General features: G+C 36.1%; 1 protein-coding gene and 1 long non-coding RNA gene across 4 annotated transcripts; one reads left to right on the top strand and one right to left on the bottom strand.

The window, feature by feature from the left end:
• Nucleotides 1-495: 495 nt before the first annotated feature.
• On the top strand, nucleotides 496-2647 carry LOC133878333 (L-type lectin-domain containing receptor kinase SIT2-like). 2 transcript variants are annotated; one of them, XM_062316861.1, is made up of 2 exons: nucleotides 496-1194; nucleotides 1456-2647. In XM_062316861.1, the coding sequence occupies exons 1-2, from the start codon at nucleotides 496-498 to the stop codon at nucleotides 2494-2496; spliced, it is 1740 nt and encodes a 579-aa protein (XP_062172845.1). In that variant the 3' UTR covers nucleotides 2497-2647. The 2 variants fall into 2 exon arrangements, with proteins under 2 accessions (XP_062172845.1, XP_062172844.1); XM_062316860.1 differs by having other exon boundaries at nucleotides 496-2647.
• Nucleotides 2648-4484: 1837 nt separating this feature from the next.
• On the bottom strand, nucleotides 4485-8636 carry LOC133878653 (uncharacterized). Of its 2 annotated transcripts, XR_009901946.1 has the most exons (3): nucleotides 8192-8636; nucleotides 6204-6301; nucleotides 4485-4772 (listed from the first exon to the last, which is right to left on the bottom strand). It is a non-coding gene; the product is annotated as an uncharacterized LOC133878653 (long non-coding RNA). The 2 variants fall into 2 exon arrangements; XR_009901945.1 differs by lacking the exon at nucleotides 6204-6301.
• Between the last annotated feature and the right edge of the window lie 4441 nt (nucleotides 8637-13077).

Genomic DNA, 13077 nt, shown 5'->3' on the forward strand with positions numbered 1-13077 from the left:
ATATCTGGACACGATCTTAACCTGATAAGAGAGCACGAATTGACACATGACTCAAAGGAAGCCATAGAATTTTTTATTTTTTTTTATTTTTTTTTTTAAAAAAAGTTCATTGGAAGCACATTGTAAATATTTATTTCAAAGGGGGGTAAGATTGCAAAATGCCAAGTACGAAGTAAAAAATGGGACAATTTTGAATTTTCTGTCCTCGCAGTTACAAGAAGGCATTGGAAGAATCATTTTTCTATTGTCCTTCAAAAACAAAACAAAAAATGATGAGTAATGACATCTGATCCATCAAAAGGAAGAGGTTAAAAAGTTGATTTCCTAATCAAAGTTTTTAGTCGATCTTCTAGGCACCTTTGCCAACCATTTTCTCCCTTCCTATAGAAAATTTCAGCCTCCTGTTTACACTCAGAAAAAAAATAAAATAATAAATAAATAAATAAATAAAACGCCCTTTGTTTCAAAAAAGCAGGCTTTTTTCCTCTCTACCCAATGGCTATGTATCTTAGATCACTTCATCTTCTGATACTTCTCTATGTTTCCAATATTCCGTTGGCCTTCGCTCAAGACGAAAACCAATTTATCTACAATGGCTTCAAGCAAGCCAAGCTGCATCTTGATGGAACCGCAGTAATCCACAGCAATGGTTTATTGCAGCTAACCAACATTTCATCCCAACAAGTTGGCCGTGCTTTTTACCAATTTCCTATAAAATTCAACACAACTTCACCCACTTTAACTTCGTCTCTTTCATTTTCTACAAACTTTGTGTTTGCCATAGTTCCTAAAGCACAAAATCCTGGTGGTCATGGCATTGCCTTCACCATCGGTCCCTCGACAGACTTCACAGGCCGTGGTCTAGCAAATGGGTATCTAGGGCTCTTCAATTCTTCCAATAACGGCCATCCTGAAAACCATATCTTGGCCATCGAGCTTGATACTGTTGTGAACCCTGAATTTCGAGATATTAATATAAACCATGTGGGAATCGATGTGAACGACTTGAAATCAGTTGAATCAGCTCCTGCAACTTATTTCAACGATAAAGAAGGGAAGAATATAAGCTTGGAGCTCACGAGTGGAAATCCAATGCATCTTTGGATAGACTATAATGAAGCAGAGAAGTTACTGAATGTAACACTTGCCCCAACCAGAATCCCAAAACCAAACAGGCCTCTCTTGTCAAGACACGTCGATCTGTCTCAATATCTCTTGGAATCCATGTATGTCGGTTTCTCTTCAACCACAGGTACACTTGCAAGTTACCACTACATTCTTGGATGGAGCTTTAATAAAAGTGGACCATCACAAAGCCTTGAAATTTCTAGACTTCCTCCACTTCCTCGACAGGGGAAAAGAGCCAAACCAGGCCCAGTGATAATAACTTCTCTAATAGCAGTGGCTCTTGTGCTGATAAACACCATTGGAGTTGCTTACATTTTGAGGAGGAAGAAATATGAAGAAATACGTGAAGATTGGGAAGAAGAGTATGGTCCCCACAGGTTCACCTATAAGAGTCTCCACAAAGCAACCAAAGGTTTCAAAGACACGGAAATTATTGGAGAAGGAGGTTTCGGAAAGGTTTATATGGGGATACTTGCTTCGTCTAATGTTCAAATTGCAGTGAAAAGAGTCTCCCATGATTCCAAACAAGGGATGAAGGAATTTGTGGCTGAGATCGTTAGCATGGGAAGACTGAGGCATAGGAACTTGGTGCAGCTCTTGGGCTATTGCCGACGAAGGGGAGAACTCCTCTTGGTCTATGATTATATGCCCAACGGAAGCCTTGACAAGTTCTTATATAGCAATGAAAATCCAAACCTTAATTGGTTTCAACGATTTCGAATCATCAGAGGAGCCGGCCTTCTTTACCTCCATGAAGAGTGGGAACAGGTTGTTCTGCACCGAGATGTAAAAGCAAGCAATGTTCTATTAGATGCTGAATTAAATGGAAGGCTTGGAGATTTTGGGCTTGCTAGATTACACGACCATGGAACCAATCCTCAAACCACCCATGTGGTTGGGACTGTGGGTTATTTGGCTCCGGAGCTTACTAGAACAGGAATGGCAACCACTTGCAGTGATGTGTTTGCTTTTGGGGCTTTTATGCTCGAAGTGGCTTGTGGAAGGAAGCCGACAGATGTACAGGCCCAAGGGGTGATTTTGGTTGATTGGGTCTCTGAGTGCTGGAGAAGAGATGCTATCCTTGATGCTAGTGATCCTAGATTGGAAGGTAATAATGTGGTGGAGGAAATGGAATTGGTTTTGAAAATAGGCCTGTTTTGCTCACATGCAATACCAACAGCTAGGCCTACCATGAGGCAAGTGATGCAGCTGTTGGATGGCGATGTTGATCTGCCAGAATTACCACGTGACAATGCTTTTGGTGCATTTGCAAGTTCTGAATCATCTGATTTCATGCCATTTCCTTTTACCCTGGCTTCTACCCCTTCCATGGGTAGCACTGATTCAATTCTGAAAAGTGGTCGTTGAATCGACTGCATGTCTTATGCTAGATCATGAAGCTATGCATGGGACCAATCAAGCAGTGCGGCATAGAAAGCTTATAGATCACTTGGAGGTTGGAGAGAAGAGAGAAAAAACTCGTGATGAATATGTTGTATATACCGTTTCTTTCACTAAATCTAGACTTTGAAAATGATGTTAGGTACTTGTCTACTTAAGCCTTACATAGTACAACAAAATGAATTCAGTTGTTGCAAGCTTTATAGATCGTTATTTGAGTAGTGTTTGCAGAAACTAGGTGAGTGGTTCATCAAATTTTACACTCTAATAGTACTTTTTCGTTCTTTTTTTCTTACTTAATAGGAAGCGACTCTCTCTACACAAGCATATTCCAACCCCTAATTTGTTACTAGTGTGGCATATGTCGAAGATCATTGCTCAAATTCAAGCATTTAGGAGACATTCTAGACTGATATCCATGTTAAAGAAGTATGGATACTTGTAATGCTTGTCTCTCTCTTGGTGTGTGTGTGTGGATATGTGATAAATCAAAACAATGAAAGTCTAAACAACCTCGTATTATTTGATTTGTGGGCCTTTAGATCTATTAGACTAGTAGTGGCTGATTGAAGAGACATTGCCAGATAGAATCCTTACAATTTTTTTTATTTTTTTATTTTTTTTTTGTCCGAATTTGAGAGATTTCAAATAGGTAATTTTGAGAGACTACTTGTAAAGATCAAGAAATTAAATAAAAAATTTAGCAATTAATAAATCGAATTATTAAGGGATGGGATTACTAATTATATTTTAGGTAATAATAATTATGTTATCAAAATAAAATAAGTTTAAGATGAAGTAATAGAAATGAAATGATAATTATTATAGTGGGTCCTAATTAAATAAATAATTAATTGCATGAGTAAAATGTAGTTAATATAAATGTGGGGTCAAATATTAATTCTCAAATAATAAGCATATTATAAAATGCGGTCCTACTGTAATTTAAATTAGTTGGTGGCCTTAATAAGAGAGAATTTTATCCTTGCCACGTGGCGTTACTCAATTGGCTGGAGAGGATTTCATTATCCCCTCCCAACCACTCACAATGTGCCACGTGTTGCCTTATCATTTTCTTTTCACTCTCCTTTCCCCCTCCCCCCCCCCCCCCCCCACGCACGCCATCTCCTCTCTCTCCCGCACACTCTCTTCTTTCCTTCTTTTTCTTCTTCTTTCTTCCACCCGACTTCATCTTCTCCCTCTCTCTCTTCCCCTTCGTTCCCCGCACAGCAGCTCGCATCTTCTCTTTCCCTTCCCTTTCTTCTTCCTCTCGTCTCACTCACACTCACGCACACATAGCTGGACCCGAGGAAGAGTCCGTTGACCTGTGGAGACTGGAGAGAACCCGAGGGGTTCTGATGAGCCCATGAAGAAGATCGGACCACCGGAGGTCTGATTTCCGGTGGTCGTCGTTTGTGAAGCTGGTAGAGACCCGTGAGAGAGGCGGGTCGACTGAGAAAAATAAAGAGGACCCGATCTTTCAACGATTTTCGGTGGGTCATCCCGGAGGGCTTTTCCAGCGAAACCAGGGGCTGATTCCGGGGGTTTGGAGGTGCGAAATCCGGTGACACTTCTGGTGATCCTTGAGCTCGGTCTTAGTAGGTAATCTTTAGTGATTTTATTAGGTTGTGATTAAATTTAGGGAATCTCTATGGTAATGTCAATTGAGTATATTATTGAGATTTTGGGGGGTTTGATTGTTGATGGCCATGTGTTTGGCCGGTTGTGTGTGTGTGTGTCGCTAGTGGCCATGCTTTGATTGAAATTCTGGATGTGTTTGTGTTAGCCGTGTGGGTTTTGCACTTGGAGTGTGACGACCCGTTTTTTTTTTTTTTTTTTTTTATACAAAACGTAAAACGAGTCATCGCAGTGGCACGACTACGTGTCGCTCAGCCAACATATGGCACATGCCCCATAACATGTACCTGATAATCAGAGTATGACATATATCTATCTATGCAGCGGAAATTACAACTTATACATCTATTACAAATTAATTACAACAAAGAGCCATTTAACATTTATCTGTATGAGTCTTTTTAACACAATATTTACAAAACAACTATAGCTTTACAAAGAATATGTGACACAAACGTCACAAGCTATACCAAACCTATAAAACAGTCGACAACCCGTGGTCCGACAATTACAACCGTTGCGGTGAGCTTCAGTCATAATATCCCAAGCACACTGCTATCGACCCATCGATTATACCGAAGTACCTGCAACCAAAGAAACATCATCTACACGGTTGTGGTGGTATCCACATCCGCATAGGTGAAAGAATGAGTTCACCGCCTTAGCATGAAACACACTAAGACCTCAGTGGTATAAGACTAATTGAGTTTTCACAAAGAACCAACCTCTATTTTATTTTTAGTCGTGTGAGCACTATATTAGCCACAATTTACCAACAGCTAATGCAGCAAACACCGACTATTCAGAAAATATTTAAAACATACTATATAGCTGTGAACATATGTAGAAGTTCCAGACATCCCTCCTTGGAAGTTTCTACATATAGACCCGTCTATAATAATACTTTTCAACGGTCGCTCAGACGTACGTGTACACGATCACTCCATCACAGATATCACGTATACACATAGGTCTTAAGCAAAGAACATGGCATCTTACTTTTCCATACTAGGATAACATCCTTTAACAAAACACTCGCAACACCATCTCTAATCGTATTCTAGCTTCGTGCCTTGACGTTAGTAGATCAGGAGAGCACTAGAGTTAAACTCAATCATGCTAACACGTCTTTCCTGAAGAACAAGAACAGTCAACCTTCTTACTCATAGACATGACATTACTCGCACCTGGGTAGTCATGTATCCATGTACTTTCAAGTTCAATGTATGACATCTTAACACATGACTATCCGATAGAAATATACATAAGCGCTTTTTCATGAAGACACCTATGCATACCAACACGTCTAGTAAAAGCTACTCATAACATAAAAACATCACTCATAAAACAATGCTATATATGTTATGCATGAACTGGGGCTAAAAATGCTGCTGATACTGATATGCTGCTGATACTGTTATGCGCGCTGCTGATACTGTTATACTGCTGACACTGTTATGCTGCTGATACTGTTATACTGCTGATACTGTTATGCTGCTGATACTGTTATGCTGCTGATATACTGATACTGCTGGTATGTATGCTCTATTCTACATGCTCTATGTTCCGTGCATGACCAGTATATTTTTCACTACTGTATCATGCTGAAATCATGCAGTTGCTAAATCACGTTCTCTTAAAACTAAACAAATCCATCATTTTATGCAACACTTTGAAATCATTCAAAACATAATTTCTTCATAAAACATAACCAGTTTCAACATGACATGTTCTCAAACTCAAAATATAGTTTCATAAAACATAAACAGTTTCAACATGACATGTTCTCAAACAATTTTACATACTTTAAATCACAACCGCTGAACTTAACACTTTAAACCAATTCAATACTTTTCACTCTTGCACTATTTCTTAAACATCATTGATATAGTTTAAACATAATCGAAACTAAACAAATCATCTCAAAGCATATACATTTCATCATATGGTTGGTTCGGTTTCATAAACAATATATATATTTTTATCAATCCAATATATATAAAAATATATATTTTCACAGTGAGTGGAATACCCACCTTGGCTGCATTGGACTCCAACCCGAACACTCCTTGGACTCTAGTCACTTGGACTCTACATTGGAGAACCAATTAAAGTCTCCAATCCAAACATGATCCTGCAAACATTGGTATCGTTAGACTACACTATTGAATCTCATACTCTATGACATCCTAACTACCCGCATGCTCACACGTCACATAACCCGCGTGTAAAGCTAATTCGCCACCTTTAGCTACTATTAGGTTAACACTTAAGTTTAGGTTTATATTATATCTCACCTTAATCCTTAAAACGCTTTTACTATTTTATTTGTCTTCTTATTATATTTACAGCATATTGTCATTATTGTTAATCTTTTTATAACTTGTTGCTTATGTACTAACTTATCATTATTTACCAGACTCATATTCACGTATATATCTACGTATGTATGTATATATATATATATATATATATATATATATATATATATATATATATATATATATATATATATATATATATATATATATATATATATATAATGTAATGATTAACAAGCTTAAACCTAATCCATTAGTACACATAAATACTATGTGTACATAGATAGGTGAACTAAGTACTAAGTCATTCAATTACCAATTGACTTTAAAGTCTATTTAGGTATTCCCATAATACCACTATTTTATTTTTCTCGTCTTAAGGTTATTTAGATTATTTACCACTTTACGGCATTCTCATTTCAACCTTGTATTCAATATGTAATCCTTATTAAACTATTAGTTTAGTACCTCTCCAAGTAAATTCAAAACCTATAATTTCTTTCTAACACCTAAAGATTATTTTGGGACATATCATGCTCCCTATAACAATTTCACCTTATAAATCATCTCATTTACTACTTTATTCATTAATTAGGTGTTATAGAACCCTAGTAATTCAATTGGGGTTAATAACTAAACCGGGTTAACTAAAATTCCATAACCCCATCCATTTGATCACTTTACTATTTAGCTCACGCCTTTACTTTCTATTACAATTTATTCTCTATTTCAACCGTATTTACCATTGACACAAAGAAGTCTAAACACAATAACTTCAGCTCTTCTCAACCAACCAATACTTAACCTACATTCAACAATCTCGCACCTTCATTTCAACACAAATAGCCATAACAAAGAGATTAACCAAACCTCATTTCATCAAGAATCCACCATTCCTCTATCTAAGCATCAATACTCAAAGAAAGATTTAACTAGCACAAAGCCACTCCAAGCAAAGCCCTAAAATACAAACATCAACACTAAATCTACCAATTCACCAATGTCCAATACCAATATATCAACATAGCAAAGCCCCACATCAAGCCATAAATTCTGATTTAGAAATACCATGGTAATGAACTTAACCATTAACCACAATATCAATACTATAGAAATTCACCAACCAAATGATCATCCAAAACTCCTTTGACCATCATAGAAAATCAACCCACTAGGCTAGAATGACAACACACCCAAATTGCATATTCTTAGCAAATCAACTACCTAATATCAAACACTCATCAACATACCAAATAAACCTATTAGTAACCCAAAATCAACAACTAGAGATAAATCAATACCCTATGAAAATCAATTCTAAAATGACCCATTCGGCCAATCAAGGACCTGGGGTTTCCACAACTCCACACACGGGCCACAGCAAGAGATTAACAAAACCCTTTCAAGATTCAAACCTTAATAACACCAAGAATTGTCTAATCATATACCCACAAATCCAACTCCCAATTTTTGATTTAACCTAAACACCCCCATTAAAATTGCATCAAAAGCCTCCAAAGAAATCCCAACATTAATACTGCCAATACCCCAAAGAAGGACAACAATTCCACAAACATACCCATAGTTGGTTAACACATAATCAGTCCACCCATAACGCAAAATTCCAGATTTAGTAACCAAAAATAACCATCCAAAATATGAAGCTAACGATGAACTAATTAGCTCAAAAATTGGTAAATTACCTTGAGGATTTCCTTAGAAAAACTATCGGAAAATCACCGGAATTCGCACCTCCCAACCGCCGGAAAACGCACCACTAAACGACCAGACGCCAACCCACTGGAAATCGGACCTGGGTTGACCGGAATCTGCCCCTGGTTCGGCCATCATCGCTCCTCAGGACACCGGCGATGACTCAGCACACCGATCGGGTTCTACCGGCCTCACAGGTCACCGGGTCGCAAGTCTCGGGTTTTCTGGGCTCACGGGTCGCGGGTTTCAGCTCCCGGATCTCTCTCAATCTCTCGGTCTCTCAGTCTCGGTCTACTCTCCCTCAACATGTGTGAACAAGGGAAAGAGAGAAATGGGGAGGGGCTGTTGTGATGTGCGGGTAAACAGAGAGGAGAATGAGAGAAAGAGGAAGAAAAGGAAAAGAAAAGGGAGAAGGAGAGAGGCAGTGACGTGCGTGAGAGAAGAGAGGAGAGAAAGAAAAGAAGAAAAGAAAAGAAAGAGGAAGAAGATAGGGGACACGTGGCGAGATGTGAGGGTGGTGGAGAGATTTCCTAATTCTTTAAACCCCCAACTATTATTAATTAAACTAGGACCCCCAAATCTATTAATCCTATCATTTAACATTTAATACCTATAATCTTATTAGTTGCTAAACTCCCTATTAAATTTCTCGGTCTTCACATGGAGTCCGAATGATGTTAACCGATTAGAGTTTGGTTGAGGATGATTTCTCTCCTTGGATTTATAGATTAGAGCTTGCGTGTGGTCTTGTTGATAACATTTAGTAGATGGATTTCTATGGACTAAGAATAGTCGATTGGATTGATTTTCAATGGCTGAAATTTGGTATGGATTTTCTATTTAGGTGATTTTTGGGCTTTTGATGTTTGTGATTGTCTGGGCTTCCAATGGAGGTTGATTTTGGGGTTCCTTTCAGTTGTGACCAGTTGTGTTGAAATAGGTGTTTTTGATGGGATTCAAACCTTGACTTTGGATTGATAATTGGATGATGTTGGATCTTTGATTAGGCTCCTATAGTGTGGTTTTATTGATATAGGAGTTGGTTTTAGGCCTTTGATGCTTGTGGGTGCCTAGACCCTTGATTGGAGTTAATTTTGAGGATCCCTTTATGTGGTAGCCAAATAGAAAGAGAGACATTAAAGGGTGTAGTTTTATGAAGTGTTTAATGTTTATGGTTGATTGATTAGTATTTTGGTGTTGATTTAATAACTCTTGATTTCTATGGCTAAGTAATGTATGGGTTGAATTTGGTAGATTGGTTGAGGGTTGATTTTCTTAGAAAATTGATGAGCATGTGGTAGGCCTTGGTAAAAATTGGATTATGAGCATATATGATCTTGGAAGTGAAGGGTAGTTTAAGAACGATAATTGTTGGGAGATGTTAGTAGAAGTTATGGTTGATGGGATTATTTCAATTGGAGGTTAGTTATGGTAGCTTATGGCTAATGCTTTGAGGTGAAGTAAAGGAAGTTAGAAAAGGATTGAAAGGTTTGAAGTTAAAAGTGTTTAGATCCTTATTATGTAAATGGCCAATACGGTTGAAATAGAGAATATGTTATTGCGATGTCTAAAGGAAATAGTTAAAGAAAGAATAAAATGGTAAAGTGTTATAAGTGGTATGAATAGATCCACATAAATAGCAAATTAAGCCTAAGTATAATGCTTGGCTTTAAGGTTGATGTATATGCCTCAAGCTTTAAGAATGTATATTACACTATGTGATGGTAAGTAGTTTAAAAAGAGCTATTAGATTAATATGTTGTATAAGATTAAGATCTTATAGTTTAAATCACTTAAATGGTTAGTAGCTAATGATGGTAATAGGGTAGCCAAGTAATTAATCCACCTATCCATGTACACAGTCTTTTAGTGTATTAATGGACTAGGTTTAGTGTATGCTAATTTGGTAAATAAATAAGAAACTATAAAAATGGATTAACAACAATTAGTAGGCAAATAAAATAGTAAATACATCTTATTGTTAATAACAAATAAATATGAACATAGAACCAATGATTAACCTAATAATAATAGCCTAAGGTATCTAGCTATCTTTAGAAGCGAATAACGCGACGTGTGAGCATGCGGGTAGTGTAGGTGTCATAAGGGTATGGGATTCAATGGCTAGTCTGACAACATAATTACTTGTAGGATAGAGTTTGGATTGGAGACTTCAATGGGTTCTCCAATGTAGAGTTCGAGTCATGGGTCCAATGCAGCCAAGGTGAGTATTCTACTCACTGAGAAAAGTTACTTTTTATGTATTTTATAGGAATGCAAATAATATGTTTTTCATATCGAACCAACAATATGTTAATTATATCTTTTGGATGTTCTGAGTAGTTTTAATTATGTTGAAATATGACAATAATGTTTATGTGAATTAAGATGATTTGAGATATGAGTATGAAATATGTTTGGTGTTTTGAGATATGATTTAAAGTGTTTTATTGTCTGCTGCGGTTGAAATTTTAAGCTATGTTTTGATGCTTGCTGCGGTTGGAAATTAAGTTATGTAAATTGTTTGAGAAAATAACATGTTGAACTGTTTATGTTTTATGAATAAATCATGTGTTAAAGTCATGTCCATGAAATTAAATGTATAGTATTTGAGCATGAGCATTGAGCATGAAACGAACAAGATTGGGGTTCAATTCCCTTTGGCAAACGCAAAACAACAAATAGAACAAGAAACAAATACAAGCACGATGAATGACAAGAATGCATAGCATTTGTTTTATGATAATTGAATTGTTTTCACGTTATGATATATAGTAGTTTTATACTAGACGTATTAGTATGCATAAGAGTCTCAATGAGAAAGAACTTATGTATATTTCAATCGGATGGTTGCATGATTTAAATGTCATTGTTTTCTAAGTCTCACTGAACCAAAAGTAAAATAGTAGGTGAGGATGTATGTAGTAGTTTCCAACAATGGAACTTCTACGTATAAGTCTCAACTGCATAGTATGCTTAAAATATTTTCTATTATTCGGTGTTTGCTGTATCAGCTATGGGGGTTTTTCAAACAAAAGTTTATAGTGTACGCATGACTATAAAAGAAAAGTTGGTTCTTTGCGAAAACTCAATGAATAGTATACCTATGAGGTCTTAGTGTAATTATTTATGCTAAGACGGTGGGCTCATAATTTCACATATACGGATGTGGCAAACCCCCACAACCGTATTGATGATGTTCCTTTGGCTGCAGGTACTCCGGTCGTAGTTGTTGGTGTTGTAGATGCGGACTTGGGATATTATGACCGAAGCTCGCCACGACGGTCGTAATTCCAGGACCATGGACGTCCTCTATTTTATGGGTTTTGTTTATGGCTTGTGACGCCTGTGTCACTTGTTATTGTATAGTCATTTATGTTATGTATTTAATCTGAAGAAAGACTTAAATAGATAGATGTAATATTGGCTATCGATTATGATTAATTTACGATAGATGTTTAAGATGTGATTTTCGCTATTATGTTTATGTTTTTCGCTGCATAGTATATAGACGTTATACTCTGATTTACCAGGTACATATTATGATGTATGTACCATATGTTGGCTTTGTGACATATCGTCGTGCTACTGTAAATATCTGTTTATATTTTAAGAAATTAATGTTTATGCAAATGTTTTGAATTAAAAAAAAAAAAAAAAAAAAAAGGGTCGTTACACTACTTATGAGGCTTATTTAACCAGATAAGTAGTTTGACAGCCTAATTTTTATTTGCACAAATAAATTTTATAAGCGGTCTCTTACAATCACCTATCAGAATTCTCTAAGATTCAATCAAATAATCTAAAAGAATCCTAATTCGACATCGCCTTGGTAGGATGCACGTCAAGACGATGCGCCTAAGTCCAGTTGGCCAAGGACAATTAACGCATGTTTTGTATTCAAATTAGTTAAAAGTTAGTTGGCTTGTCAAAGGTTAGTTGGGCTTAGTTGGCCAGCTATAAAGTTGTTAGAAATTGAGAAGACTTTATAAGCCCAATTCTGTGATGAACAAGAGAAATGATATTTTTATATCTCCTGTACATCTTTTTTACATTTTATTTTTAAATCAACCTTTGGATTTATGGGACCAATGTTAGGCCCACAAATATAATGCTAGATTTGAAATTTGGTTGTATGTAGATGTACAAGAGATGTATGTAGATGTACAAATAACGTTATCATTACTAGGGATGTACATGTGGGCGAGTATTAACCACTTGCATTTGCTAGCTGTAATTATTCGTTATCCGCATATGCGAATGCGGTTAGAAAAAATCACTATCAACATATGTGGATAACATTTTAGGGTATCAGTTAATATAACTGTAGCCGCATACCCTATATACAATATGTATTTCTTATATAAATTATATTTAATAAATTTACCAAAATGACATTGTTTTAGATTAGCTATATATAGGTCATGTTTACATTGGTTTGATTGACTATAATGTAAAATCAATATATTTTTCAAAATATTATGGCTTAAAAAAATTAAAACAAGCCTAAAACACTAAAAATTGGCCTAAATTATTTTCAAAATTGTTTAAAATAGGTCCTAAACTGGCCCGTGGCACTAGACAAGTTTTTCATTATAATTTAATTTTAAAAACTTCGAAGTTATAAAAGAATTCATTAAATTCAAATAACTATTGAGTTTTGTCCAATGATGACAGTTTGGTGGATCAAATTAATATAAACCAACATTAAACAACAAAAAACAGTCATAAAATGATACTTATCATAGATTTAGACACCTTAAAACCGTTTATGTTCTAAAGTCTTTGTTCTTTTTCATTTAACTTTTTGTTAACCATTGTTAGTGAAATTTTTGCACAGCTATTGAATGTATATGCACCCAAGTATACATAAAAT

Source organism: Alnus glutinosa, chromosome 9 (assembly GCF_958979055.1).
Source record: "Alnus glutinosa chromosome 9, dhAlnGlut1.1, whole genome shotgun sequence".
NCBI lineage: Eukaryota > Viridiplantae > Streptophyta > Magnoliopsida > Fagales > Betulaceae > Alnus > Alnus glutinosa.

Bases quoted from the DNA above. Each gene is read 5' to 3' on its own strand.
- LOC133878333 (XM_062316860.1), top strand. From the start codon at position 496: ATGGCTATGTATCTTAGATCACTTCATCTTCTGATACTTCTCTATGTT.